Here is a 27,505-nt window from a genome sequence, read left to right on the forward strand (position 1 = left end):
TCAAAACGGCATTCAATTTCGTTAGTGCTGGCCGTTGTTATGAGCTGTCAAAGGACGTTGCCTGTCCCTAAATTAGGTACCTTTTATTGCTGCCCTCAAGGTAAAAACAATATTAAGTTGTGCGACAGCAGCCGCCTCTCCATCTCTGTCTAGACTACCCAACTTACCTTGTTCCAAGTAATAGACCAAAAATTATAATTTTTTTGGCAGTACTAATCTCTCTATCCTCAACTCATGGCCAGTCCAAATGACTGACTAGGCAAATGTCGAGATTCTTATGTAAATGATTTTGGGGAATATCGAGGTGTGGTCATAAATAGAAAAACAAAATAAAAACCGAAACGTTGGTATGAAGTAAGAAAATTTGTTTTTGTATTTATGACCGCACCTCGATATTCCCCAAAATCATCAATCAACAACGGTCGAAAAAACCAAAACCATCGTTCTTAAGTAAAGTTTTACTTTCAGCGTTATCCTTTATCTCAAGTTAGGATTTCAGATAAGCCTATTTATTCATCGCATTCTCTTCTTCTCAAAACGTAGGAGCCCTTTTTATGGACCAACAGTTAGACCCATAGTGAAAACAGGAGAGTTTCGTGATCCTACTGCGATGACTTTGATCGATCTGAACAATTTTCCTCAGGAGGAAGCATCATCTATTTACGTGCTGTGACAGTTTCAATCTTTTTTCTTTTATGACCAAGGTTTGGCAGAAGACTCAAATTTGGATTTTCGGGATTGAATGATGTAAACCATTTTTTTCTTAACCAGTTATCAATGTAAAAATGGAGAGCTTTGATTTTTGTTACAAAATTCAATCAATTTATAGATACGATGAATTGAATGATTTTTTTTTTCAGCTCAAGATGCACCGAAACATCTCAAACTTCTTTAATATACAACCAAACTGTAATTTTTGGGGGGATTCAAAATCCGATTTCCATTTCCCGCAGCGCCTCCCGGACAAGTTCTTAGGAGAAGAGCGACAGGCATGGTATGAAGACCTGTCCGTTGACTAGGATTAATATTTTTCAATCTCTAACTGACTGTGGTGCCATTATACAAGGAACATTCCAGATAACTGGGAAATTATCATGTTCTAGAGGAGGACTAACTTCCCAATTTCCTAACCTTCTCAGGTTCTGAAATTTCTCCTATTGATGACTTAAACCTTAAAACTATTGCGACTAGCATTCGAATAACGAAGAATGAAAATCATGTGTAACAATGGTGGATTAAAAGAAACGTGCGCCTGTTTGTAGTACCTAAAGAACATTATTTTCCAAGGTAATTATTAGAGCTCAAAGATCAATTTAACTAATTTCAACATTAAATATTTATTTACAATTATTATAATATATATATTATTTATAAAACAAAAAGCTTCACGAATTAAATTTTTCAAATTTACAAATAATTTCTTTACAACAGAAAAATAACGATTATTAGTAAAACACAATTTTTCAGTTCTCTAACGGGTCACAATGAAAGCACTTGTTTTTTGTTTTTTTTAAAAATTATTTATCAACTAACAGCCATGTACCTCTAAATAAATTGTCATGTTTAACTTGTTATCTTTTTTTGTTTTAAATTTAGGTTTTTATATAGTTTCTGTAATAATTTAGAAAAAGCTGGTGTCTAATGTAATAAAGCTGTAGTAATGTATCAGCTGAGATAAACTGCACTTTCCATTAATGCCTTCTAAAAACTAATGACATTTATTAAATAATTTTTTTTTTACTCAATTCAAGATTTAGGTATTCATTTTTTTTGTCACAATTTTTCCCAAATCTGATTTCACTTTCTCTATATGTACTTATGTACAAACAGTATCTTGTTTTAAGAAGATGAAGAAAAAATAAGATATAGTTTTTAAACAAAAATGAGTTCCAATATGTACATATATTATAAGTACAAATTGTCAAGAAAAGAAAAAATGGAGTATTTATGTACAAAATTATAAATAACTCTATATATAAATATTTATATATCATTTACAATACTTTACAAGTAAATAGTATTTTTCCCTCTTAAAAAAAAAAAAAATATGTTACAGGACGAAAAGTTTGAATTATTTAAAAATATGTTTTGAGATTTAAAGTAATCAAATACATCTTCCCAAAATCACTTTGCATTTTTGTTCTAATTATTTTGTTATATTTTATTTATAACTCATTTTTTAATTTTATTATTAATATAAAAGCTTGTTACTTTTAATATTTAAATACAATTTTATTCAATCACTGAGAATTTTTTTCCCTCCTAACATCCACTACTTTGTGTCTTAATCATCCCTCTTTAATATCAAATTTAAAAAAATAAAAATAAAATAATAGTACGAAATGATTGCACAAAAAGACTTCAAAAGAAAAGTAAGTATACGTATGCGCAATATTACATGATATGTATAGTTTTTTTTAAGTGATTAGTTTTTGCGACCAATGGACGCCATTAGATAATCAAATTGGTCGCAATAAAACATTTATCTAGTACATACTTCAATATTTTATTATATAGTCAAAATATTTTTTTTTTATAGCTTGAATAAATAAGTATTCTTCCAAGTATATATAATAAAATTCTAGGTATCCATTTAATTATTTTAGAATTCATATTTTTCGATGGCAGTACATTTTATCTGAAGGAAGGGTAAGTTACTAATTGTAAAATTATTCATTTTGTTTGAATATATTATTTGGAAGTTTTAAGTACTAATTAGGATAATAGCCATCAACTAACTAGAACTCCATAACTAGAAAAAATCTTAATCTGCACCCTACTTTAACAGTTATAAAAACGGCTGTTAACAGCAAAGGGAGAGTCAGCTCTAGAGCTATGCGTTTTCCCATATTTATTTAATTGAATAATTAAGAATAAAAAATACGAATCAGATTAGGAACACTGTGGACAAGCTGAAAATGGACTATCACAACCATCAGAGACCAGAAACTCGGTCTTCCACAGCTTTAATATAAAGCAAAAACAAAAAAAAAAAAAAACAACATGGCAAAAAATTGCCCTATGTTTTCTCTTAATTACTAAAGATTATAGTAATAAAATAAGAAAAAAAAACATAAAAAACTAATATCACTTTCTAAAAAATAATTAACAGATCTTTTACTAACAAAAAAAAAAATATTTATAATATTTGAGGAAGCCAATTAAGTGTGACCACTACGGTGGCCAGCCTGAAATATGTCTCACATGTGCACTTCGAACGCTTTTACTGGTGTAGTATTGTTGGAGTTTGTTAAAAATGGATTTGTATTACGTGGTGCTGGTGCCACATCAATGGCTGATATACCACTACCTGTTGTACCGAGATGTGCTGACGTCCAATCAGATTCAAATGGATCCGTCCTAAAAATCATTTAAAAATTATTAAAATATATTAAAGTAATACAGTTTTGAAATATATACTGATAAAATGAATATACCAGTCATTACAATTATTACTGTGCAAGAAGTCAACTCTCAAACTGAGTATAAGGTCATAGACAGCTTATGATGGATACCTTATTCTCAAAAGGACTCAAAGATTTGCGCGTATCCGGGATAAGACTAACCAATCAACTTTGGATGTCTTATAATACGTAATAAATGGCAATATAACAACATAAGGAAAGTTTTAATTAAATTTTAATTTCTATTTTTTTTTAAATTTTAATAACTTTCAAGGACTTAAATCGAATTCTTGAAATGAGTCATGAAACGTTAAGAAGTGATGAATGAGATGGTCTTATTCTCGAAAAATTTTTTGAATCCGACTATGATTTATATGAATTTTTTTGAAGCAAACTGTTTAGGAGTGAAAAAGTTAATCATGGAGCACTAAAGGTAATTCCACATTTACACAAGAATGCCTAAATAAAATAACATTAAATTTCATTTTCATTTCGTCAATAGTGTAAATAAAAAGTTACAATGAATGAAAATAATTGAAAAACCTTTGACTATCGCAAAACAAATTTTGGGTAAAATTAGGAGGTAATGTGTTGTTTCAGTAAAAATCAAAGTAGATAATCACGACAGAGCTTAACGTTAAGCTATTAAATTAACTACTAATGCCTTATCTCGGAAACGACGGAGGCTCAGTTTTCACTAATGAGATTTCTTTATAGGCAATATTTTTAAAAATATAATTATATTAATATATAAAGAAGAAGTAAAAAAAAAGAAAAGAAAAAGACATTTCAAAAATAAAAAGTTAACACGACCCCTGAAATCGGAATTTCTCATTACAAATCTGCGAAAATCATTTAATAATTCACAATAGCAATTGCACACGATCAAATAAGATTTTTAAAAAAATACATATAAGTAAATACCTAAGATGATCTGTTCTGTAAGTTGAAGTATCTAACGACTGTGCTCTAAGATGTGCCAAATGAGGTGGTCTACGTTGGCCGGCTACAGCAGCTACTTTTCCTAACCATTGATCTGGTCGTGGTAGTTCACCAGTAGGTGAAGACGTAGCAGTAATGTTAGTGGTAGTGAGTGGCGGAGTTGCCGGTGGTGTAAGAACTGCTGTACCACTTCCTGTAGCCGAAGTAATCGTCCTTACTGTTGGCTCTGCGGCCAATCCAGCGCTTAGATTAAATGATACTGCATCTATTCTTGCCATGAAGTCTGAAGATAAACTGTTGTCTGAAAGAAAATTATTGAAAGATAAAATAAATGATTTTTTTTTTTTTTTCAGTTGGAGTTTACACTAATTTTAACCTCACTTTGATCTTAGCAAAAGGGCCGAAAAGCAATAATTAGAGATAACAATTCAATAAGATAGACATCATTATTAGTGTGAAAGCTCTCTTGCATAGAAACTGCAGCTTTGAAGATGAAATCTCTGCCAATGGGCCATACTTACGGTGACCATTCGTACTGTTTTTGGCAGGACAGTACTGTTTTTTAAGACGCTGTCCTTCTTTCTTTTTTTAAGCATAAATGTCCTGTTTTTTATTTATTTGTACTGTTTTGTACTGTTTTTCAATGAAATTTAAATTATACTCAAATTTAATTTTTGAATGTAAAAATATAGTATAAATGTATAATAATAATAATTAAGTTCGCAAATAATCGTTTAGAAAAAAAATTTTCTGCGAACAATAACTTTGGACGAACCTTTAGCGTAAAACACAACTTGTTTTACCGATAGAGTAGACTAGTCGACTAGTGTAAACATCGATCGCTAAACGTCATGTAAAAACTAATAACTAAACTAACCTATACTATTAAATGGCCATTGTTTTGTAATAACCGATCTCGTGTTAATAAACGTATTAATATTTTTTATAGGTTTTTTTTTGCTCCTTGTCCTGTTTTTTGATACAAAAATAATTGTAATTTCAATTTCTCTCTACCACAACTTACCAAGACTAAGGATGCTTCTCACAATATTTAAGATTTTTTGTTTGATTTTTACGTAGTCATTGTACCCTACCCTAGTCAAGTCTTTCAAATAAATAGATACATTCTTACTGGTTAAAGTGACACAATATACCGGCGGCAGAATGTACAACGTACATACCTTTTTAAAAAGGCAATGGCGAAAAATTAAGTTTAAAAAAATTCAGATCCCAAATATTTAATAAACAATACTAAGTATTCAAATTAAAATAAGAAAAAAAGAATTACGAAAAATTAAAAGAAACTTTAATTAAATATAAATCTCATTAAACAAAAAAATTGAAAATCAACGTTAAACTTTAATTGTATTTTAAGAAAGTTATCGTTTTATATAATTGTAACGAACAAAGGAAACAATTTAAATATTATATGTTTGCTCATTTAATTTATTTATCTGCAATTGAAATTGATAATTTTTTTTTTTGGAGATTCAGAAAATTCAAAATATTTCTAAAATTGACTATTCTCTTTCTTGATATTTTATAAGAAACGTAGGCATTACACATAAAAAGTCTAAATAAAAAGTACGATGATGGCAGTTAAGCCAGTCAGTTGAATTTAGTGAACGAGGCATTCAATAAAATGTCCGGATTTCATACTCTTAAGAGGGCTTATATGGAACCTTGATTGGTGGGGCAAAAGGTATGCACGGTTTTAAAGGGATGTAAAACAAAAAACAATTCAACTTACAGAAATTATATTTATATTGTTTAGTTCAGTACAGAATCTAGTTTTTTACATTAAGTTTGAAAGATTATATCACGTAGGTGGCAGCCGTCAGCCGCGATGCACTCTTGAAGGCGAATTCTGAAGTTTTCAACCGCTCTTCTGCACATTTCGTACGTGGACGATGTTTAAAAACTTTTTCCTTTATGTACCCCCAAAGAAAAAAAAATCACAAATGCTCAAATCTGGTGAGCGCGCAGGCCACTCCACGTCACGCCTCAAAGAGACGAGGCGCTGGGGGAACACTTGCCTCAATCTCGCCATTGAAATCCTAACAGTGTGGGATGCAGCCCCATCCTGTTGGAACCAGATGTCTCCCAGATTAGTTGCTTCACTCAATTCTTCCAGCTCTGGTTCAAAAAACTCTTCCAACATTGTCACATAGCGCTCAGCGGTGACAGTGACGGTTCGCCCATTATCCTCGAAAAAGTAAGGACCAATAATCCCAAATTGGGATACTGCACACCATACAGTCACTTTAGGGAAGTGAACATCGTCCACATACCCAGGAAGAACTTAAGGACAGAATCAGAGAGGAAGTTACGGCAATACCCATCGAAATGTGCAGAAGAGCGGTTGAAAACTTCAGAATTCGCCTTCAAGAGTGCATCGCGGCTGACGGCCGCCACCTACGTGATATCATCTTTCAAACTTAATGTAAAAAACTAGATTCTGTACTGAATTAAACAATATAAACATAATTTCTGTAAGTTGAATTGTTTTTGTTTTACATCCCTTTAGAACCGGTTCATACCTTTTGCCCCACCCGTATCTTCACATTCTACCAAAACGTCTATTCTAAATTCATTAGTTAGAAGCCAATTCTAAGAGGTTTTTATTTTATTTATTTATTTATTTTTATTACATTGACTGTGTTACAGCTCAACTTTTAGTCAACCCACAAAATCTTTAAAAAGAAATCATGAAATATTTTTCTCTGCCATGTTACTTCATCCGATGTACTCTATCTAGACAAGGTTTTTCAGTTAAAGTGCGTGGACAAAGTGTTATGCACTTTTTTTAACGATTGTTAAAAAAGAATTTATTCTCTTCTCCTGAGATATAGTTAACCCACCACTGGTGATTTTATAAGCCCAGCTGAAAACATACTAAATGCTATGAACTCTCTTGCAAGAATAATGAACACGGAATAATTTTGTTTATTATTTTACAAACTGAAAAGTTCGTTAAATTGTAAACATAAACAGAAAATTATAAAGAAAGACAAATGATTAAATAAACAACATTGATAAAATATTACTTACCTTGTGTTATAATGTCATTCGAAGAAGTACCAAACAATTGCTTTCCCGTCGGATTATTGTTATTTGCAAAATTCTGTAAATAAATGCAGAAATGAAAATTTAAAAAAAAATTCAGGAAAATATTGATTTCGGATGTTTATAAAGCTTTAAAGCAAATGCTCGTACATAGGAATTTGAAATTTATAGTGGAGGTATATTCTGAACATGACTACATGAACTTAAATGAAAATAAACTCATACTTTTATAAGAACTTTTCGTTTAATTTAAACATTTCAATTTAGAGTTTAATAGTACACAATCAAGGGAAATAAAAAGGTTGTATCTTAAGCTATCCTAGAAGCAAAATGTTGCATAAAATAATATGTGACCTAACCACTTAGAAAATGATGCCAGGAATGAATTGTACTTACATTAGATGAAGCCAAAATGTCATCGGCGTTAGTCAAAAGTTGTAATCCTTGAGACAGTTGCTGACACATTGCACTCACTGGATCTGCTTTGTCTGCCAAAGGAGAACTTTCTGGTATTGGACTCACTGCATAAATAATAAAAATGAGAATTCTGAATCAAATTAAAAATAACAATGAGCATAGAAACAAAAAATTTATTCATATATATAAGCCTTTTACGTCAAGTATGTAAAAAATAGAAAGATGGTGGTGCGCTGGGGTATGACAGTGTCGGTTGTTGGAATCTACTAAGTATCGTAGATCACAATACACAAAGCTACTGTTTATATGAATCTATTCAGTTGTTGAAAACATAGAATAAATAATTTCCTCAACTAGAATCTCATAATCATCATAATTACAAATAATGAAAGAAAAGTTTTTTTCCTTCAAACTCAGAATATATCGGTAATTTATTCCACTTTTATAGAAAGAGTTATCCTAAAATGATACAATAACTAGAAGGACCAGGTTTGAAAGGAGTTTAAACAAACATTCAAAGAAAGATAGAGTAAACAAAGAACCAGGAGACTGAAAATGAGAGTATTAACGATGTCTTAGGGTTAAAAAAAAAAAGAGAAGACCCTTAAGGCGTCAAAAAGTTCGAACTTATTTGCTGATAAAAGGAAATAAAATATTCTCAACAGAGATAAGGGCATCTTAACTTTTGAACTAAACATATGATGCATGCTCCAGTTCATACTAGAGTACCAGCCACTGGGCGATTATTATCAAAAATCTGGAGTCAGTTTAAATGTAATTATTACGTTGAATATTATTAATTAGTCAAAGACAATAACGAAGGGATACTTAGAATTTGTATTTTTTTGTACGGAGCAGTAACAAAAGGAGGACGCGGTAAGTTTTCCTCCAACTTTGAGGGATTTGAGGTACGAAATAGATGATAACACAAGTGAAAGGCACAGCATTTATAAACAATTTCACCGAAGGGTACAGAATTTGGCTTGAGGTGGATTTTGAGATGCGTGGCCTGTAGTTTGGTGCTCGGGACAATACCTGATTTTTTTTTTTTTTTTACAAGGTTGGTATAAATGGCAGAATATTCCTAAAACATTTGGAGATCGAGTAGCCCCACTGACTTCTGTGAATTTTTCAAATTCAATGTTTCTATCATTTATCTTCTCGTACTCTTTTATTAACTAATATTGAAGAAAATAATCATTTCTTATTTCACACATAATAACTGGTAAGGCAACGTTGGAGACAATAGGTTTCACATTACGTTAATGGGTTTAAAAATAGGGAAAAACAGAGTTCTAGTAAAAAGCCTTTCCCGAAGGTAAGGGGGAAAAGGTACCAATTAAATTGTACTTTATTTTAACAAGGGTTATTCATTCAGGAATAGACCTTTTATTTGCACTCACTTATAACTTTAGTCGGCAATGAGAAAAGGCGTAATCGACTTGGTGGTCTCACTTCATCAGCTAAAAATAAAGAAAAAGTGGATCTTAGAATTACCTCCGAAAGATTGAATCTCATTTGTAATCCAAGCCCAAATAAATAAAATAAAGTAATCATTACTTTTAGTCATTTACTGAGGGATGGGGGGGACACATATACTAACTCACTTATTATTTTTGTTGGAAGTGATAAAAGTCTCGAACGATCTGGTGGCTTCAATAAATTGTCGTCAGCTACAAAAAAGATAAAATAAGAAGTAGTTTTATGTATGCTTAAAAACATAAATTGAAAACTTGATTAAAAGATTTTTTTAAAAAAAGGAAATCAATTTCAAAGAAATGTAGAAATTGTGTCTCTTTAGTGATATCCAGTTAGATTACAATAAAAATGTAAACAAAACTGTAAATTAATTTTTAAACTATACGCCAGCAGTCATTAGAATGTTTATTTACTTGTTAAGACAAATTAAATTTCTCTTTTGATAGAAAGGGGCTCCGATAGGAAGTATTAGTCCAACATTTTCAGTTGACAATGAAAACATATGTCTGATTTGAGAAGGCTTATTTCTTCAGATTTACCTTGACTAGAAAAGAATACATCAATTTAGCTTTAAACAAGATATAATCGGCTTGATGAAAATCATTAAAAAAAATGCTACAATAAAATATTAGTGAAACCACTGAATGAAGACAAAGTAACTTAAAAAAAAAAACTTACAATACTTTACATATAAATTGTAAAGTATTGTTCATTGTTTTTGGTGACTGCAAAAAGGTGAATCCAAAAAAAGAAAGAATTTTACCAATTTAAGTCATTATTTTTTTTATTTTTTGCCAGACGTTCGAAATAGGGATTTGGTCATCTTCAGGGTAGTTGTTACATTGTTATATACAGTGACTCCCATTAATATTGGGACAGTACAAACAGAAGTTCAAAATTGACGAAAATTAAAAGTGGCACCCATTTATTCAAATTTTTATAAATTCATTTCATTTTATAATTACTATTAATTAAATAAAAACTATTTAAATAAGTACATAAAAATGTTTTGGTAGATTAAAAAAAATATATATAATAATAAGTGCAAATTCTACCTCTCATAAGTATTGGGACACTATTATAATTTATAGTTTGTCCAAGGTTTTGCCCGAATATTTATACAATTTGTAAATATATACCTTAAGCATATATTCAATATGAAATTAATAATTAAATTAGTTTATATAAATCACGCCACGTATAACATGTCGCGCAAAAATACAAATACAACGATTGAACAAAGAAAAATTGTAATTTCTTTGCACAAAGACAATAAAAAGTGTTAGAGAGACGGAAAAACTGATCGGACCTAAAACATCTACTGTGTGGAACATCATTCAGCGTTACCAAAAAGAAAAAGAATTGTTTCAATCCCACAAAAAGGCCGTCCTCAACTGCTCTCTGAGAGAGAGCAGCGTTATACTTTAAAAGAATTAAAAAAGATCACCGACTTAGTGCTCCAAAACTTCAATGTGAAATTTTTGACATGTTCAGAGAGCAAAAATGGAGCAGAAACTGTTCGGAGAGTGCTAAGAAAACTCGACTATCATGGTAGAATAGCCTGGAAGAATCCTTTTGTCAGTAAGATAAATAGTGTTAAGAGAGTGAAATTTGCCGAAAAATATTTTAATGAAAATAGTGAATTTTGGAATGATATACTCTAGCGATGAATCAAAATTTAATATTTTTTAGCCAGATGGAAGGGGTATGGTCTGGAGGAAAGCGAATGCTGAACTCGAAAAGAAGAATTTACAGCCAACTTTAAAGGGTTTTAAAGCTGCACCACCGGGTGGAGGTGGGTCAGTTCTGGTTTGGGGCTAGATGTCCGCATCAGGATTTGGAGAATTAATGTTTGTTGATGGAGTGATGGACAAAATGGTTTATAGTAATATATTAAAAAATAATTTGAAAAAAAATGCCCAAAAATTGGGTATTTTAGGGTCTTTTAAATTCTACCAAGAGAACGACCCCAAACCCTCGGCTTGGGTGATACGTCAGTGACTGTTATACAATTGCCCAAAAGTATTCCAAACCTCTCCGCAGTCACCAGATCTTAATCCCATTGAAGATTTATGGCAATATTTAGCCAGTGCTTTAAGTAAACGAGTAATATCTAACAAAAATGAATTAAAACGATGTTTCCTGGAAGAATGGGAAAAAAACACCACCTGAATTAACCAAAAACTTGTTTCACCTATGCCTGATCGTTTGAGGGTTATTTGTAAGTCAAAAAGCAATTATTAAATTATTACCAACCAAATATTAAATAGTAGGAGATTTTAAATATTGAACATTTAAACTCTAGCACTTCTGGTGCCCCAATATTTTTGAGAGCCTTATTTCACTCTTTTTCAAAAAGTGCTACCTAACAGTTTGGAATTTCATTGAGTTATACTTATATATAATTTCTACAGATGTTGCTAATGTTATTTTAAAAAAAAAAAATTCCAAACTTTTGTATGTTGTTTTCATTTTCCTTTTAAATCATTTTGTAATAGGTGTCCCAATATTAATGGGAGTCACTGTATCTTGTTTCTTCTGTCCGGACTGTTTAGATACTAAACTGTACCTAATTGTTACAGTAATTTTTTTTTAAATTTATTTCGTTATTTACAATCTGTATAATATAATATACAATATAATTATTAATACTATAATTGTTAACAGCGTAAGCCCTGAAGATGTCTCTAGGTCGAAAGCTTGGCAAAAAATAAAAAAATAATTAATTAAATGGGCCACATTCTTTGTTTTGTCTTACATCATATAAACTATCAAATTTGGAATTTATTCAATCTTAATAAAAAAAATAAATAAATAAATAAAATAAATCGGAAGATCACATGAAGATGTTTGTTAATATTACAATATCCACAAGTAGTCCAATCCGTAAGAAGAATTTGGAATAAAACTAATTTCAACTTAAAAAGGAACATTTCAATTTAAAGTTATTAAAGTTAATTTAATTGGAAAAAATGATGACTACCATTTTGATTATGTTTAATTCTTCATAAGGAAGTGATTTTATCTAAAAACAATACACTCTCTCTCTCAAAAAAATAAAAAAATATTGTTAATAACAATGTTTTGTCTTAAAATTAGTACATACTATACCAATGATGGCGAACCCGCGCAAGCTTTTTCACTGACCCACAATTGCTAGGCAACCATTTGTTTTTTTTACGCGGGTTGATTTAGATTTTCTTATTGTGTGGATAATTTGTTGTTCTATCTGTATTTTTTTCAATCACGCATTGACACAAAAGCAATTTAAATGCTGTCTATAACCTTTAGTTTAATCATTACGGTTCTAAAATACAAATGACGACAAATGCTTTTGTAGTATTTGAAATAAAGCAAAAGTATTATAATGTATAATTTTACTCATATTTTGTTTGTTAAAAAAAATCAACAACCCAAAACAAATAATCATATTTAAATTTTTCTTCAGATAAAACACACTTTTGTAAGGTTTTGTTCAGTTATGTTTGTAAAAAGAGACTTCCATAGCACTTATTTCGTCCCGTTTTACCCAGTTAAGCCAACTGAATTTTAAAGATGTTTAGTTTCGAAAATATTCAGTTTAAAATTTTTATACTTAACTCTTGTGCAAATAGGCATTAGTGACCCAAGAGCTAATACTAAAAAAAAAAAAATGAACAAAATTTGACCCACGTCTCAAACAGGTTCGCCATCCCTGCATTTTACATATGTATAACAACAGACAGATTATACTCTGGTGGTAAACTGAACTTCGAAAGTATGGCGGTTGAAGAAGTAAATATTTATTTAAGACAGAGGAACTTATTACTATCGTACGTTTAAGAGAAAACTGAGCTATACATCTGTTCACAGAAAACCCAAAGAAAAATGTATTTCTGGCCATAAATATTTCCAGATCTCTAGGTCATTACTGTACCTTTCTCAATAATGAGTACATATACGTCATTGCATCAAAATTATTTAAAAAAAAATAAATAACCTGAAACTCACCAGGTGTTTTCAAATGGATTAGAGGTGCGGTTGGTGTTTGATTTTCTGTGCCTCCAAGTGATAATGACCTAGCCCGTTCTTGGTTGCTTGGTAAATCTGATATCCTCAGCGATAATTGCCTTTTAAATGGTGATGCCTGATTAAGGTGATTAAAACCTCTAAATGATCCTTGTCGCACTAGCATGGATACGGTAGCATGTGGTCTTTCTATTGCGTGAGTTGTTACTGGTGGTTTGGTAGCAGCCGGAGGGACAGTCGTTGTGACATTTCCACCACCGCTTCCTACTTTATTGGCCGGTATTGCGGGGGCGTCTGTTGCTGGAACGAAGTAAGAAAATATATAAATGATTATTTTTACAGAAAATTAATAGCTGAAATCTTGCTAACATTAATCCATCTGAATCAACACTTTGCTTTAAGTGTTCCTTATTTTTATAATTATGATTATATAACCATTACAGTGATGAGTACAACAAAATGTTAGTAGAACTGCTTGTTCCAAGGGAAAAAAGAGACAATTTAACTCATGCTCACACTGATGTCCTCTCGCCTTTTTTGCTTACAACAGAGAGAAGTTTAATTAAAATCCGGATCTACCTTTGGCTACTCATTTGCGCAGATCAGAAGCCTGATATCTCGGATATAACCAATAACCACGTCCTAACCTAAGCACGTTTCATTTAGCTGATAGTATTATGCTATAAAATCTTGTAAAATCTAAAATAATAGATGAATTCTGTATTTTGAAGTTGTATGGAAGCTTTATTCATTTGAGAGGAGATCACAAGGCCACTGTCTTTTAAGACGTCTTGTCGGGTTGTCAGGAAGAGTTCTAGAAGAAAGATTTTGAGCTAGAGGATTTGCATGAGACTGCAGGCTGAAGTGGAGTTTTCTGTATCGTGTTTTAGCAACTTGGGTGACAAAAGGAATGTTAAAGATCAGTGTGTATAGTCAGGTTGGAGACATAAAATGGAGCGTTTACAATAGTTCGAAGTATTTTAGATTGTAGCGATTGAATCCTTTGGAGATTGAAGCTTTTGGTTGAACCCCACAGCTCTATTCCATACGCCCAGATGGGTTTCAAAATAGAAGTATAAATCAGTCTTTTTTTGTCCAGAGAGAGTTTTGATCTATCGTCTATGAGTCTTTTAAGTAGTCGATAGCGTCTGTTTAGTTCTGTTCTTTTAAGTCTAGTGTGGGGTCCACGTGTCCTTTACGCAGATCTTTGTATAAGCTTTTAAAAGATATTTCTATAGATTCATTATATATAATTTTTTTATCACTCCTTAATATTTTAATGACTGTTGGTAATTTTTTTTATTCTTTAAATTACAATTGTTAAAGAGTATAAGGTAAATAATGTGTGTAAACTCTTGATCTTGCTTCATCTTCATTATTTCTCCATTACATCACTCAATTTTCGGGTTGTCAATCCCATTTTCAGTCTTATATGTGCTCAAATACATTTATTTCCCTTTAATATTACCAAGGACCACCGCTATGTTGCTAGAAATTCCGTTTCTATATATGTATATTTATCTCGAATTGTTTGAAATTAGTTTTACAAAAGGCACATCTCATCTTCAAACCAGTTGAAGAAGTTAGAAACAAAATCCCCTGTTGATAGAAACTGTAACTTTAAAAATCTACTAATGTTTTGGGAGGATATTTCCTTAAAAAACGATTACTTCCCTGGTCAGCCCAAAAAGTAAAAAGCCAAATTTGAATAAAACTCTACTAAAGTATCCAAAAAGTACGGAACATGGAGCTCTTTTGTGATTTCCATTGACTGGTCGAATATTGACTCCAGAGATTGTAGGACTTGGTGATAAATGGATTTCAAATTACCAAAGTGTTTATGAGGACAACGTTCAAAACAAAACGCCTTCTAATGTAAATAGAATGAACGAAAAATGAAACAGATACAACCTCTAATTATAGTCTTTACATAAAAGAGGTAGGTTACTAACTAGGTACACTGATGTTATTCTTATTGTTATCGTTGAGACGTTCTGTAATAGTTTGCGCTCGAAATGAACCCTGTCGAGTGAATGTTGAACTCGCTGGATCAAAACTCATTGTTACTCCACATTCTTTTTCTCTTCTTTGTTTTCTTTCTAGACATGCAGCAAATGCACAACCAACTGCATGACTCAGTCTTTCCCCCTAAACAGAAGATAAAATAAAATCTGTTTAAATCCATTAAACATTATGAAATACAGAAATACTTAACTGCGAACAAATTTTTGTATTAGTAAGGCTAGTTTGTATGAAAACAAATATGGAAACAATCCCTATACGATCTGTGAAAAAATGGTTGCAGAAAATACATTGAATATTTATTTCAGCTCAACATTTCAGATCAACTCCAAGATTACCGGTCTTATTTTGAAATGAGAAGAGAGTTAGAAAAAATGGAATGTTATATCAAACGATCTTAATGTGCCTCAAAAATAATATAAATTTACCATCTGATTGAATGAGATTTTTGACATGGAACTTACTCTCTAAATTAGTTTGTGCTTTCAATACAGCTTTAAAAAATACCAACAAAAAATTGTCAAAATTATTGCCAAGTGGTTCTGAGCAGAAGGAGCTCCCCAATATATAAGAAGCTAAGAAGACAAAAGATTTATTTTGTTGATTCCGTTGAAAACTAAAAACATTTCGCTGAAAACCAGATAGGTTTTAATATTGGGGTGTACATAAGAAGTACGTTTGAAGTAAGAGATTAGATGTTTGATCGAAAAAAACTTTTAAGTAGTCGACAACTCCTACAATCTTCAGTTCGTTCAAGTCAGATGTAGAGATTACGAGGTCTGTAAATTAAGTAATGAGACTAATTTTTTTTTAAATTTTTTTATTCAAAAAGAATTACAATTCTATATTGTCACCTTCAAAATAACTTCCTTCTGAAACCACACAGCGCTGGAGACTTTTCTTCCACTCCTCATAGCAGTGCTCGAACTCCGATACTGGAATAGCCTTCAGCTGGTAGGTTACAGCCGTTTGATTGTTATCGACTGTCCCAAAATGAGTTCCCTTGAGGTGATTTTTTTCAACTTCGGGAAGAGAAAAAAAAGTCACAAGGACTCGAGTCCTTGCGAATAAGAAGGCTGAGGAGCCACAGGAATATTTTTACTGGCCAGAAACTCGTTTATTGAAATTGCTGTGTGATAAGGAGCATTATCGTGATGCAACACCCACTTGTTCTTGATGTTTGGTCTCACACGAGTGACCCTTTTTCGAAGTTTTTCAAGAACCTCTCGGTAAAAGTGTTCATTTACTATGAGGAGTGGAAGAAACTTTTCCAGCGCTTCAGAAGGAAGTTATTTTGAAAGTGACAATATAGAATTGTAATTCTTTTTGAATAAAAAAATTTAAAAAAACCAGTCTCATTACTTAATTTACAGACCTCATATGTTGAAAATTAAATTTTAAGAACTTTAAATAAAGTAAAATATCTATTTTAAAAAAAGTAGTTATTTCTCGTTTTTGATATGAATTTTATTGCAAGTATTAACATCAAAGATAAATTTAAATGATTCAAACATTATTTTAAAGAATTAAAATTATATCCAATCTTATTTAATCAATAGAAGACACTAAAGAAACTTTCCAGTTATTTTAAATTATTTGAAAATAAAAATAGAGAAAAATAAAAGTTACTGTATAAAACATGCTCTTGAATAATGTTTAATAAACTTTTAAATATAATTGGAATATTCATGGAATAAGTTAGTTGGAAAGAGATTAGGATTTAGTTTTATAATGAATAAATTGCTTTTTCCTTACTTATTTAGATCATTTAAAGTAATTTTACATTTTATAACCTGAAAGCTGGAATAATATACATAAAAACCTTGGAGTACCATTAACTTGAGACCTTACTTACAGTACATTACCTTACTTACATCCTCGTAATAGGATGCAACACTAAAGTATAGATTATAAATACAAAGCTTTCTACCTGGTAATTATTGAGTTGAAAATAAATAAAAAAAATTAATTTTCTGTATACTAACCGATTCTTTTAAAGCAAGAAAACCATGGCACATCCATCTTCTAGTAGTACCATCTCTACAGATATATGAAAAACCTTTATCATGACTTCTATCTGGTGCACAGAAAGAAACTTTTTCTATAGTTTGATCTACTATCAGTCCCTAGCAAAACATATAAACGAACAAATTTATTTTTCTAGCAAATAATTCCATATAATTTAGTAAAAATTATTACTATATATTTTAGTAAGTTTTTTTTTTAAAATTACCTTCGTTTCATCTTCAACAACTCTAAGCCCATCCCCAGAAACAAAAAGTGCAGCTTTTACAGGTCTTCTTCGGGAATTCTAGAAACAAAATTGAAAGATACGTTTTATTTTAGAAACTTTTTCATAATATACTTCACCACTTTCTCTTACTCATAACCAGGGGCCGGATTTAGATGAAAAGAGGCCCTAGGCTATTCCACTTGTGAGGCCCTTTCACCTCCCATTTTTAAGTTTGTAAATTACATGAGAGATATTAAAATACATCACTACTGTGATTTACAGGGTGAACCAGTAAGTATTGTCCATAGGCCTACTGTGTGTAGTACATCTAAAGTGGAGTTCAATGACGTATTGGCCAACTTCATATTTTCCACTGTTCTTGAGTGACGTTACGTTAATTGTTTTTTTTTCTAAAATCATTACTTTTTTCCAATAAAATTGTTATTACTCAGAAAATTTTAGTCCGAATTCGATTCTGATGACACGGTTAGAAAGACAGATAAATTTCCTAAAAATTGATACCATTTCGAAGCATAAGTTATTCTCCAAACAGCCTCAATCTTCCTCCGAATGCTGGAAAAATAAAAGTAATCGAATTTTTTTTAAGAAAACTCATTAGGCTCTTACGTGATCATTATCAGACCTAGGTGCTGGCACTTTTTATAAAAGTTTCCTTGTCTAAATGGGCTTTCAAACGGTATATCATTTTCCAGGATTCCTTTTATCTTCATACGAGAAATTACGTTTGTTTTGCAAGAAAACGTGTTCACGAACACTCAACAGTGTTAGTTATCAAGTTGTTTAATTCATTGAAAACTCTTTTAGATGGGCCAGTAGTCAATTTTTACAGTAGATTGTCTTAAAATAAGGAAGCCAAAGGTTATAAATTGTACTTTAAAAATTTACTTCTGATCTCTCTGAAATATTTGAGAAAATGTTAGGAAATATTTTAAACAAGTACTATTTTTATAATCGAAGGTATACTGGTTCACCCTGTATAACAATATGTTGAATGTTAATATAATAAAATATGTTATGTTTTTAGAATAGTGTAATTTTAATTTTGCTATCAATTTGAATGTAGGCCCTTCTTGATCTTGAGGCCCTAGGCTGAAGCCTACTTAGCCTATAGGAAACTCCGGCCCTGCTCATAACAAAAAGAAGTTATGGAGATCGTACAGATTTTTTATTTTATTTTGAAATTTCCCTTTTTGAAATTCAATTAAGAAATTAATTAAAAATTTAGCTAATTGAATATTTTAAAAACTTACTCTAAGTACTTTTAATGCTTCTTCACAGACCTGCATACCTCGCGACTCGAATACTTCCACACAACCTAAATACTGCAACAGATAAATTTAGAATTAGTTATGAATTAATAATGAAAAAAAAAAAAACAAATGAAAAAATTATGTTTCATATAGGATCTTAGTAAAAATAGCACAACCTGCCAGAAAACATTTGCCTTAAATTGCAAATCAAAACTTTAGTCAAAAGAGAATTTCTTGTTGATGAATTTGTGAACAGCTAATTCTGTGCCGAAAAAGGGATGTAACTACTGAACTCTTCCATCTTAGTACTACTCTTAGTTACTATGGACATTATACCTAGATACTACGGGCAGGGAAGAGAAAAGCGCCTGACTGTAGAATCTCTCTCAATATTGAGTAACTTTTGGTTGTAGAGAAGTGACAAGGAACTTTAACACACAATATAATTTTTCAATTAGATTCCAACCAATTGCTTTGTCCTTTGTAACAGATTTCTAGGAAGTTTTCCCACTATCTTTCAAGTTAGAATTCCACGAAATTCTTTTATAGAAGATGAAATAGAAATACATTAGTTGAACTTTTCTATAAAACTGACATTACTGAAACTTAAGTAGTAAACCTAACTATGTAAGTAACCCAACAATGGATGCAATTGTGATACATTCTAGTGGCTAAATTGAAAAGAACTAATCGAATACCTGGGCAATTTTGGTGGAATTAAAAGATAATATTGATTCTTAAATTAAGATTATAAACTATATTATCAAACTTTCTTTTTTATTGAAACTAATATGTTAATAAGTTATTAATAATAACAAACGAGTTAATCCAATATTTTCAAGTTTCACGTTCGCTTTATTTCGAAGAAAGAATTTATCGTAAAATTTAGGCACTATAAAGTTCTATCTTAAATGAAACAGCATTTAACTTAAGTTCGTAAACAAAAACACTTATTCTGCAAAGCATTGACCATGTTCATGCTTTTCAAATTGCCTGCTGAGTTTCGTAGAAGTTACGAGTGGGTGAAGATTTACAACAAATCTGTAGATATATGTATAGCATTTTACACCAACATTAGCAAAAAATTGGACTACCATTTATGTAACAGAGGAAACATTGAAATTAGAATATGTTAAGACAAATAAAATCATATGGTCTAATTAATTCCTAACCTTCTTAGAAGGGGAGGTTTCATCTACTAGACTTAAGGGAAGGTACAATAAGCCTCTTGGTGGCTGTGGCGCCGTGTAAATCTAATCTAATTAAAAGTAGATAAAAACAAATTTTCTATTGCACAACACCTGAAATATTATTCTACCGAATTCCAAAGCATACTTAGAATAGAATAGAAGAGATCTTTTCTTGACTTTTATATATTTATAGAACATAAGTGATTTCATGTGTTATAAGGAAAATAAAGGGTTTTGAAGTATGAAAAAGAGGAAATTCTTATTTCATTTTGGACATTTTGCAATTGCTAAAAACCTTTTTAAGAATCTAGATTGTAAATTAATCTAGTTACTACTTATTTCAATTAGTATAGAGTAGGTATGGGAATTAAAACAAACAAAAAGTGTGATGTATTAAGTGGCTAAAATGGAAAAGTAAAGACAAAAATCACTCAAGAGTAACGGGACTTCTCAATTTAAATTAAAACTGTCCGGTAGGACAGTTGTATAAGGATTGATCGTCAAAAAGTGCACGAAAAAGCGTAACGTTAAAAAACACCCAACTTTGACAATTTTTTTCTCTTTTTCTATAAAAGATAAAATTCCCAAATTTTCTTTAAAATATAGGGCAAACCCTCCTTTATAACTGTAATTTTTTTGCAACCCCCCAGACCTAATAGATTTTGAGAAAAAAGTTGCCGAAAATGAGCAAAAACGGCATTTTCAGAAATTGTTGTTGTTCTTCTTCTTCTTCTTCTTGTTGTTGTTGTTACCTTTTTTGTAAACTACGTAGCGCCTAAACGCGAGAACCGATTTTCATGAATGAGGTGACATTCAATTCGGAATTTTATGTAGATGTGCCTTTTGGGGGTCTCGACGCTGTACACCGAATTAGAGAGGAGTTAGCCCCCTTAATGTAAGGCCCCCTTCAAAATTATTATTACTAATTACTCTGTAAATCATAGCCCGATTTTGATAAAATTTGGTAGGATGATAGAGTTAGGGCTCCCCTACGTAACATTAAAGCGGCGATCTGCTCTTACACTAGTTAAGGGGAAGTATAGCAATCGTTTCAAATTATCGACAAGTGAACTGATTTTCATGAATGAAGTGTCATTCGAATCGAAATTTTGTACAGATTTGCACTTTAAAAGTCTCGTCGCTACGCCTCATATGGAGGGGAGTTTGCCCCACCCAAGTAAGGCCGTTTCTAAAACTATTATTACCAATATTTCTATAACGCTTTGTCCGATTTTGATAAAATTTAGCACGAAGAAGTGATTAAAGCTCCTCTACATGGCTGTGAAGTGCCATCATGCTCTTACACCTACTAAGAGGAAGTACTGAAATCGTTAAAATTATCATTGGGTGAACCTATTTACATTAATGAATTGTCGTTCGATTCAAAATCTTTGCCTCTTTGCCTTTTAGGGAGAAGTACTGTAATCGCCCGTTTATTTTTCTTACTCCTCTTAAAAGGAAGGTCTGAAATCGCAGTTTAAATTTGCTTTTTACGTACAAATACCTTCCTATTTTATATAAAAAGGCTTTCTCAAAAAAATTGTTATTGAGGATGGTTTGGGGACCGCAACTATAATCATTCTTTAAAAAGATCTCTCCAGTGGTAGTTACGGTTCCTACTTAACACCTTATCAGGTTATAATGTTAGAATTGCTTATTCCAAATTTAAAAAAAACAGTAAAGCAGATATGTAACTTAGCAAAATAGACAAAAATGAAAATCTATCCAAAAGGTACAAAAATCTCCTTAACAAAAACTTACAGTTTAAAAAGTTAAGTATAAGGGTTGATTAAACGCCAAAAGGTACACAAATCAGCAAGTACCCAACATTTCATTCAAGCTTAGTTGATATAATTTAAGTAATTTTGCTGCATTAACTTTTCCTTCACATTTTTTAGAATTTATTAGATGTCACAGAACCTTATGCTGGCCATTTTCATCTACAAAAAATTTGTTGAAGTAGCACTGTAGATTGACTGTAATATCTATTAATCTATAATAATCAAACTATTAATTACAGGTTAAAAAGAAAACGTTATAAAAAATAAAAAAAATTACGAGGCTACAAAATTTAAAAACTTTTTTAAAAAAATGCTTACACCAACATACATCAATGATTTCCATTATTTTATTTTTAATAAAAATCGTCTGTTTAAGTTCATTCTTCGATTAAAGTAATTGTTACTTTATGTAGTAGTCAAACGTTTATAATAATAGGTAATAATTATCTGGCTTTATAGAAAATAATATAGTTTTCTTCAATCACACTCTCAATGTAGCTGTTCTTCTCACAATGTTATAATATGTTATGTAATATAAAATAAATAAGTATTGCATACTTTTAGGACAGATAATTATTCCAGTATTTTACTGTAAGTAAAATTAAATTACAATTGAGAAATGAATAATTGTTGAATAATCTACTTGTTATTAACTGTGTGTTATTTGTGCTCACGAATATTTCGGTTAGACGAATTCAAGTCTGAAATATTGTTTTAAATCCTCCGTGATTCAAATTTAAACAGTAGCCGACTCTAACTTTGTCTTTTTCTACTTTAACATGCATGTATAAGATGTGACAACTTCAGAATAAAGGGCATATTAAAGATAAATCAGAAGAATAATAATTATTTGGAATAGAGTTAAAATAAAGTACCTATTTAAAAACGAAGATATAATATACATTTTATCATAATTATAACCAAATAATATTATGAACGAACTGGCCAGCATAAGGGTCTGTGACATCTAATAAATTCTAAAAAATGTGAAGGAAAAGTTAATGCAGCAAAATTACTTAAATTATATCAACTAAGCTTGAATGAAATGTTGGGTACTTGCTGATTTGTGTACCTTTTGGCGTTTAATCAACCCTTATACTTAACTTTTTAAACTGTAAGTTTTTGTTAAGGAGATATTTAAACAGAGTTGAATAAAAAAAAATCTAAAAATAAAAATTTACCTTGACTTGAAAGGTACAAGTCCCACCTCTAACTGCAGCTTCGTCCGCCTGCCACAAATGAGGTTTAGAACTCTCTGGTATATGTTCTTTCCGCCTTCGAAATGAATCTCTAAAACTTCTTCTTAAACGATCCATTCTTTTATTAGGCGATCCCCTGCGTTCACCCTTGAAAAAAGAAAAAAAAAATTAAAATTAGTTCAAAGTAATAATTATTTTTTAAATAAAGTATTTTAAGCTAAAAAAAAAATAAAGCGTGGTTTAATAAATACGCAAATTGTTTACAACAAAAGACATTTTAAGCAGCCCAATGAGATTTGTTGACAATATTGTTGTTATAAAGCGCTTTAATGGGCCCGATATTGGTAAACTCAATTAGTAGAATACATTAAGGCCTATAAGCTTCAGGCAGTATCTGCATTATCGGCCATAGAGGAACATGAACTAGTCTCTAGCACCAGATGGAGCCTAGGGGGTGGTAGGTCTTAATGAATCCATTGTGGGGTCCTCCAACAATTTTCTCATCAACTGATCCCATTAAAAAGTTAATTAAAGTTTTGTCTTTTTTTGTTTTGTGGGATTGTTTGAAACTTTGTCAACAAAGAAACCATCTTCACATTCTTCTAACAAATATAGTAACCTTTACAATGTACTAACCTGACACAGAGTTAGTAAAAATAAGTCGACGTGTAGCCTACACTAAACAAATGTTACATTTAATTGACGCGAAATGGTCGATTTCAATCTTTTTTTTAATAAGCGGAATGTATGTATGGAATTTCAAATTGCATTTACGAAAATCATTTTCTGCATAGTAGTAAAATTGCAGTGCAATTTATTGATATCTAGTTTGCTGAATATTTTTGTAAAAAAGAATACAGAAAGCCTTTCCGTTATTGTGGATGAATGCAATACTATTTTTAGTGAAAAGAATTTGAATTGTGAGGAATAAATCGTTTATGTAGAAGTTCAGTTTAGACTAGTTGGCTAAAACTGCTTCGAAGTTGTGTTGTCGGGAATCGTATTGCAGTTTTAAGTCTTTTTAATATTAATTTCTCGTAGGTAGTATTTAGAAGGCTGAAGGAAACCTCTTTCTCAGTACTGAATATTTATTTTTAATTTTAGAACTAAATAAAGGGTCAGCAACCTATTTTAAGTAGAGAGCCATTTCTCCTTAAATAATTATGCCTCCTCACATACAGAGAGCATTTGATAACCTCCTGGCTAACCTAGCTCGCGAGTCAGAGGAGGCACCTTTGAAGGCACAGTACATGCTGCACAAGTTGCATAAAGTGCATTATTTGATAAATTAAGGAATAAGTTTGATCCGTTACATGAAAAATATTGATCACTTAAATATGTGGCAGGAGGTTTCCAATTTGTTTGGTAATTAAACGCAACTCTCCCAAAATTACCAAATAATTATTAAACCTTCTTGTTTGTAACAGATGTAAAATTAATTTTTAGCCATTTTGTGTATGCTTGAGAACATCTAAAGCTCTTAACATTTGATTTTTCTTAGAAAAATCACTCGGAAAACGACTTATTTCCCGATATTAAGAAAAATACTAGCTCTTCTGCCTTGGCAATATTTTTAGTAGAAAGGAGATGAAAAAAATACATAAAAATGACCTATCGCGTGCTCTTCTTTCTCTTTGATAACAAGTTAAAAAATTGAAATATGATTAATAAGAACCAGATTTTGAAATACCCTAGCACCTTTAATTTTAAAGATATCGAATTGCAGTTTCCGGTTTCTTTCATAACTTTTTATACTCTTTAAAACTGTTTATATGAAAATGGGGGTCAACTGCAAACCCTCACTTTTGGTCGCGCGCCAGCCGCGTATGCGGGCAGGAATCTAAAATCAAGACACATATTCTGAAACTAGAGGTGACGGGCAACAAATTTTTTCTCTACCATTTTTTGCTCAGATTAACCGTTTAAGCATGAAATGCATTTGAGCCGTCTTAAAATGAACACCCTGTATAATTACGTACTGTATTTTAATACAATTCTATTCAATTTCAAACCTATCACATTTAAAATTCTTTTTGAAAATATATCTTTACTTGAATAAAAGAAATTTTCATTTGTTTCAATAAAATTAAAATATACAACTTATTTTGGACAGACTGAAGTGTCACACAATTTGGAAATTCTTATTTCATACTACTCTTTTAAATATAAGAGTCGCGGTTGCTGGCCCCTTTGGTAGACTAATTCAGGATCATATCTTCACTCTAATGTAGATTAGTAATAGCCATTGAGTTGCAGCTAATTTCATTTTCTTCATATACTTTTGCAAAGAAAATTGGTAGAAAGGCGAAGGAGATGGCGTAAGGAAGCCGAGAGCAAAGAAGTTTTTCTAAGAGGAAAAGATGGTTATTACCACCCGTAAAACGTAATGTTTGCTGGGTATTAACCATCCTTTCACCTTCAGGTTATCCCTTTCATGACCTTGGTAAGCTTGTCTTGATAATCCTGCAGAACTCTACTCTTTAAATAAAAACTTAAGTTAATTAACAATTCTTTCAAAAGAACCTATAACCTCACTTGAAAGAAACACTGGAACAAATTCTTTTATCTCAAGCGAATATTTTATCCAACAGAGTGCACATTGAGAAATCACCGTGGATTTTTCTACAAACCTAGTTTAGACAGATTTTCCTTCTTTCTTTTATTTGTTGAAACCAAAACATATTGCGTTTATGGTAAACATTTAACATGTGAAGCGCGGTCTGATACAATATTTCTTTCCGCAGCAGTCAAAGAAAAATAAAACATTATTATTATTATTATTATAAAAAGAAGGGGAAAACTATGGGGAAAGCATAAGAACTAAGGTGCACGTATGTAACATGGTTAGATATCCCTTAAAATGAAAACATTTTTATTAGAATCTCAGTGGGATTTTAGAACATATGAGAAAACTTTGCTGTTATAAAGATCAGGTTAGGTTGAAAGCATTTATCTGTTTTAGTAGTGAAAAATAATGCCGCCCAGTTTTGCGCAAATTATTTAGCAATAAAATTCACATATAATTAATTTTTCTATAAATTTTTTGCAACAATTATTTTATATAAAATTCTTTGGAGTTCTTTTTTACCAAATAACGGTGAATCCGAAATAAAATAATGCCACTTTAATAACATGAATTACGATTGTATTTATTTTTAATTTATTTATTGAAAAATTAACAACTGCATAAACATGATTGTAAATAATTGAAATGTTGAGTGAAGTCGTACTCACTTTTTTTGGTGAGTTCAATTTTATTTCCCAAACTGAATTTCCTCTTTAATCATAATATTTTCACCGTTGCCTAGCAACAAAATAGAAAATGAAAGAAACCACATTATCTATTTGAAAACACAATGCTGCACGATAAAAACTCTGTGAGGCTAAGTCCATTACATTTTTTATCAGCCTATGGAGATACGCAATAGTACTCAAGGGAGCTGTAATTTTAATATATTGGATTGTCTTGAGATCTTTCTTTCCATTTTCATTGTTGTTTCATGGTGCATTCATCCATTCTACTTTTAGGCTATAATCAACAATGCATTATACATTCTTTTATTTAATAAAAATTTCCATCTTTGTCCCTCAAAACTGTCGAATAATTCTGTTTCTCATTAAGATGAGTTATTAAACAATAGAAAAATTCATATTGTATAAAAGGAAAACAGTTTAAACGAAAAAAGAAAGCTATGAGCTAATCTAACACTAAAAATGCTAATAATTCAACAATGTTATGCAAAGCATATCTATTGAAACAAGTATCATCAGAGGTAAAATAATCGATTCAGTACGGAGATTTTAACTTCATTTATGTTACCGTCCAGTTCACTGCAATCAGTCCAAATAGATGAAAGTCCAAACCCAGTCAATGAATGCAAGACCAGAAACATGCTGGTTGCAACGAATGAAATCAAAGATAATTAGTATTATCTACCGAATAGTTTCGGCATTTTGAATCCAATCAGCACCTACAAAACGCTTTATACTACACGGACAAAGTTACAAATGAAACTATCTGTGAAGTTGATATATTGGAAATGAAAAATCCAACGGGTAAAAATTAAGTTCTTTAAATAGCTCGTCAGATTTAAAAGTGGCAAAAACAAATAATACTACCGGTTGAAAACTGTAAAGAATTATAAAATTAAATAACCCTAGACACATCAGACATACCTGTACAACCCTCTACACTACTCTGTACATATGCAGAGGACACAGCCATACTAGCCACAAGTTCACATCCTTCATCAGCTTCATACAAATTACAGACACACCTTACATAAAATAGAATCCTGGGCAAAGAAGTGGCGTATTAAAATGAACCCACAGAAATGCCAACATGCCACGTTTACTCTCCGGCGGGGCTCCTGTCCACCTGTCCTCTTCAACAGCAATACTCTTCCTTGTACACAGATCTGGTGCGCTACCTTGGGCTCTGCATAGACAAAACGACTCACGTGGAACCCAAACACTAGACTTAAAAGACTAGC

The 27,505-nt window shown here is 31.2% G+C and overlaps 1 protein-coding gene across 10 annotated transcripts in view; it reads right to left on the bottom strand.

The window, feature by feature from the left end:
* Positions 1–1,312: 1,312 nt before the first annotated feature.
* The window catches only part of numb (NUMB endocytic adaptor protein), a 251,312-nt gene continuing 225,119 nt past the window's right edge, over positions 1,313–27,505 (bottom strand). For 5 of the 10 annotated variants that reach the window (XM_074133494.1, XM_074133486.1, XM_074133484.1 and 2 more), the window contains 12 exons: positions 22,995–23,159; positions 18,843–18,914; positions 17,572–17,649; positions 17,324–17,464; positions 15,269–15,464; positions 13,299–13,616; positions 9,437–9,502; positions 9,233–9,292; positions 7,809–7,933; positions 7,398–7,470; positions 4,329–4,647; positions 1,313–3,360 (listed from right to left, as the gene is read on the bottom strand). In XM_074133494.1, coding sequence (XP_073989595.1) covers positions 3,201–3,360; positions 4,329–4,647; positions 7,398–7,470; positions 7,809–7,933; positions 9,233–9,292; positions 9,437–9,502; positions 13,299–13,616; positions 15,269–15,464; positions 17,324–17,464; positions 17,572–17,649; positions 18,843–18,914; positions 22,995–23,129 — 1,743 coding nt within the window. In that variant the 5' untranslated portion in view covers positions 23,130–23,159 and the 3' untranslated portion in view covers positions 1,313–3,200. Of the gene's footprint in view, positions 3,361–4,328; positions 4,648–7,397; positions 7,471–7,808; positions 7,934–9,232; positions 9,293–9,436; positions 9,503–13,298; positions 13,617–15,268; positions 15,465–17,323; positions 17,465–17,571; positions 17,650–18,842; positions 18,915–19,018; positions 19,537–19,662; positions 19,686–19,812; positions 19,993–22,994; positions 23,160–26,246; positions 26,298–27,505 lie in introns of those variants that run through there. The other 5 variants (XM_074133487.1, XM_074133490.1, XM_074133492.1 and 2 more) reach the window with 5 other exon arrangements.

The sequence above is a fragment of the Rhodnius prolixus genome, unplaced genomic scaffold (genome assembly GCF_049639745.1).
Source record: "Rhodnius prolixus isolate KJV_2025 unplaced genomic scaffold, Rpr scaffold_10, whole genome shotgun sequence".
Taxonomy (NCBI): domain Eukaryota; kingdom Metazoa; phylum Arthropoda; class Insecta; order Hemiptera; family Reduviidae; genus Rhodnius; species Rhodnius prolixus.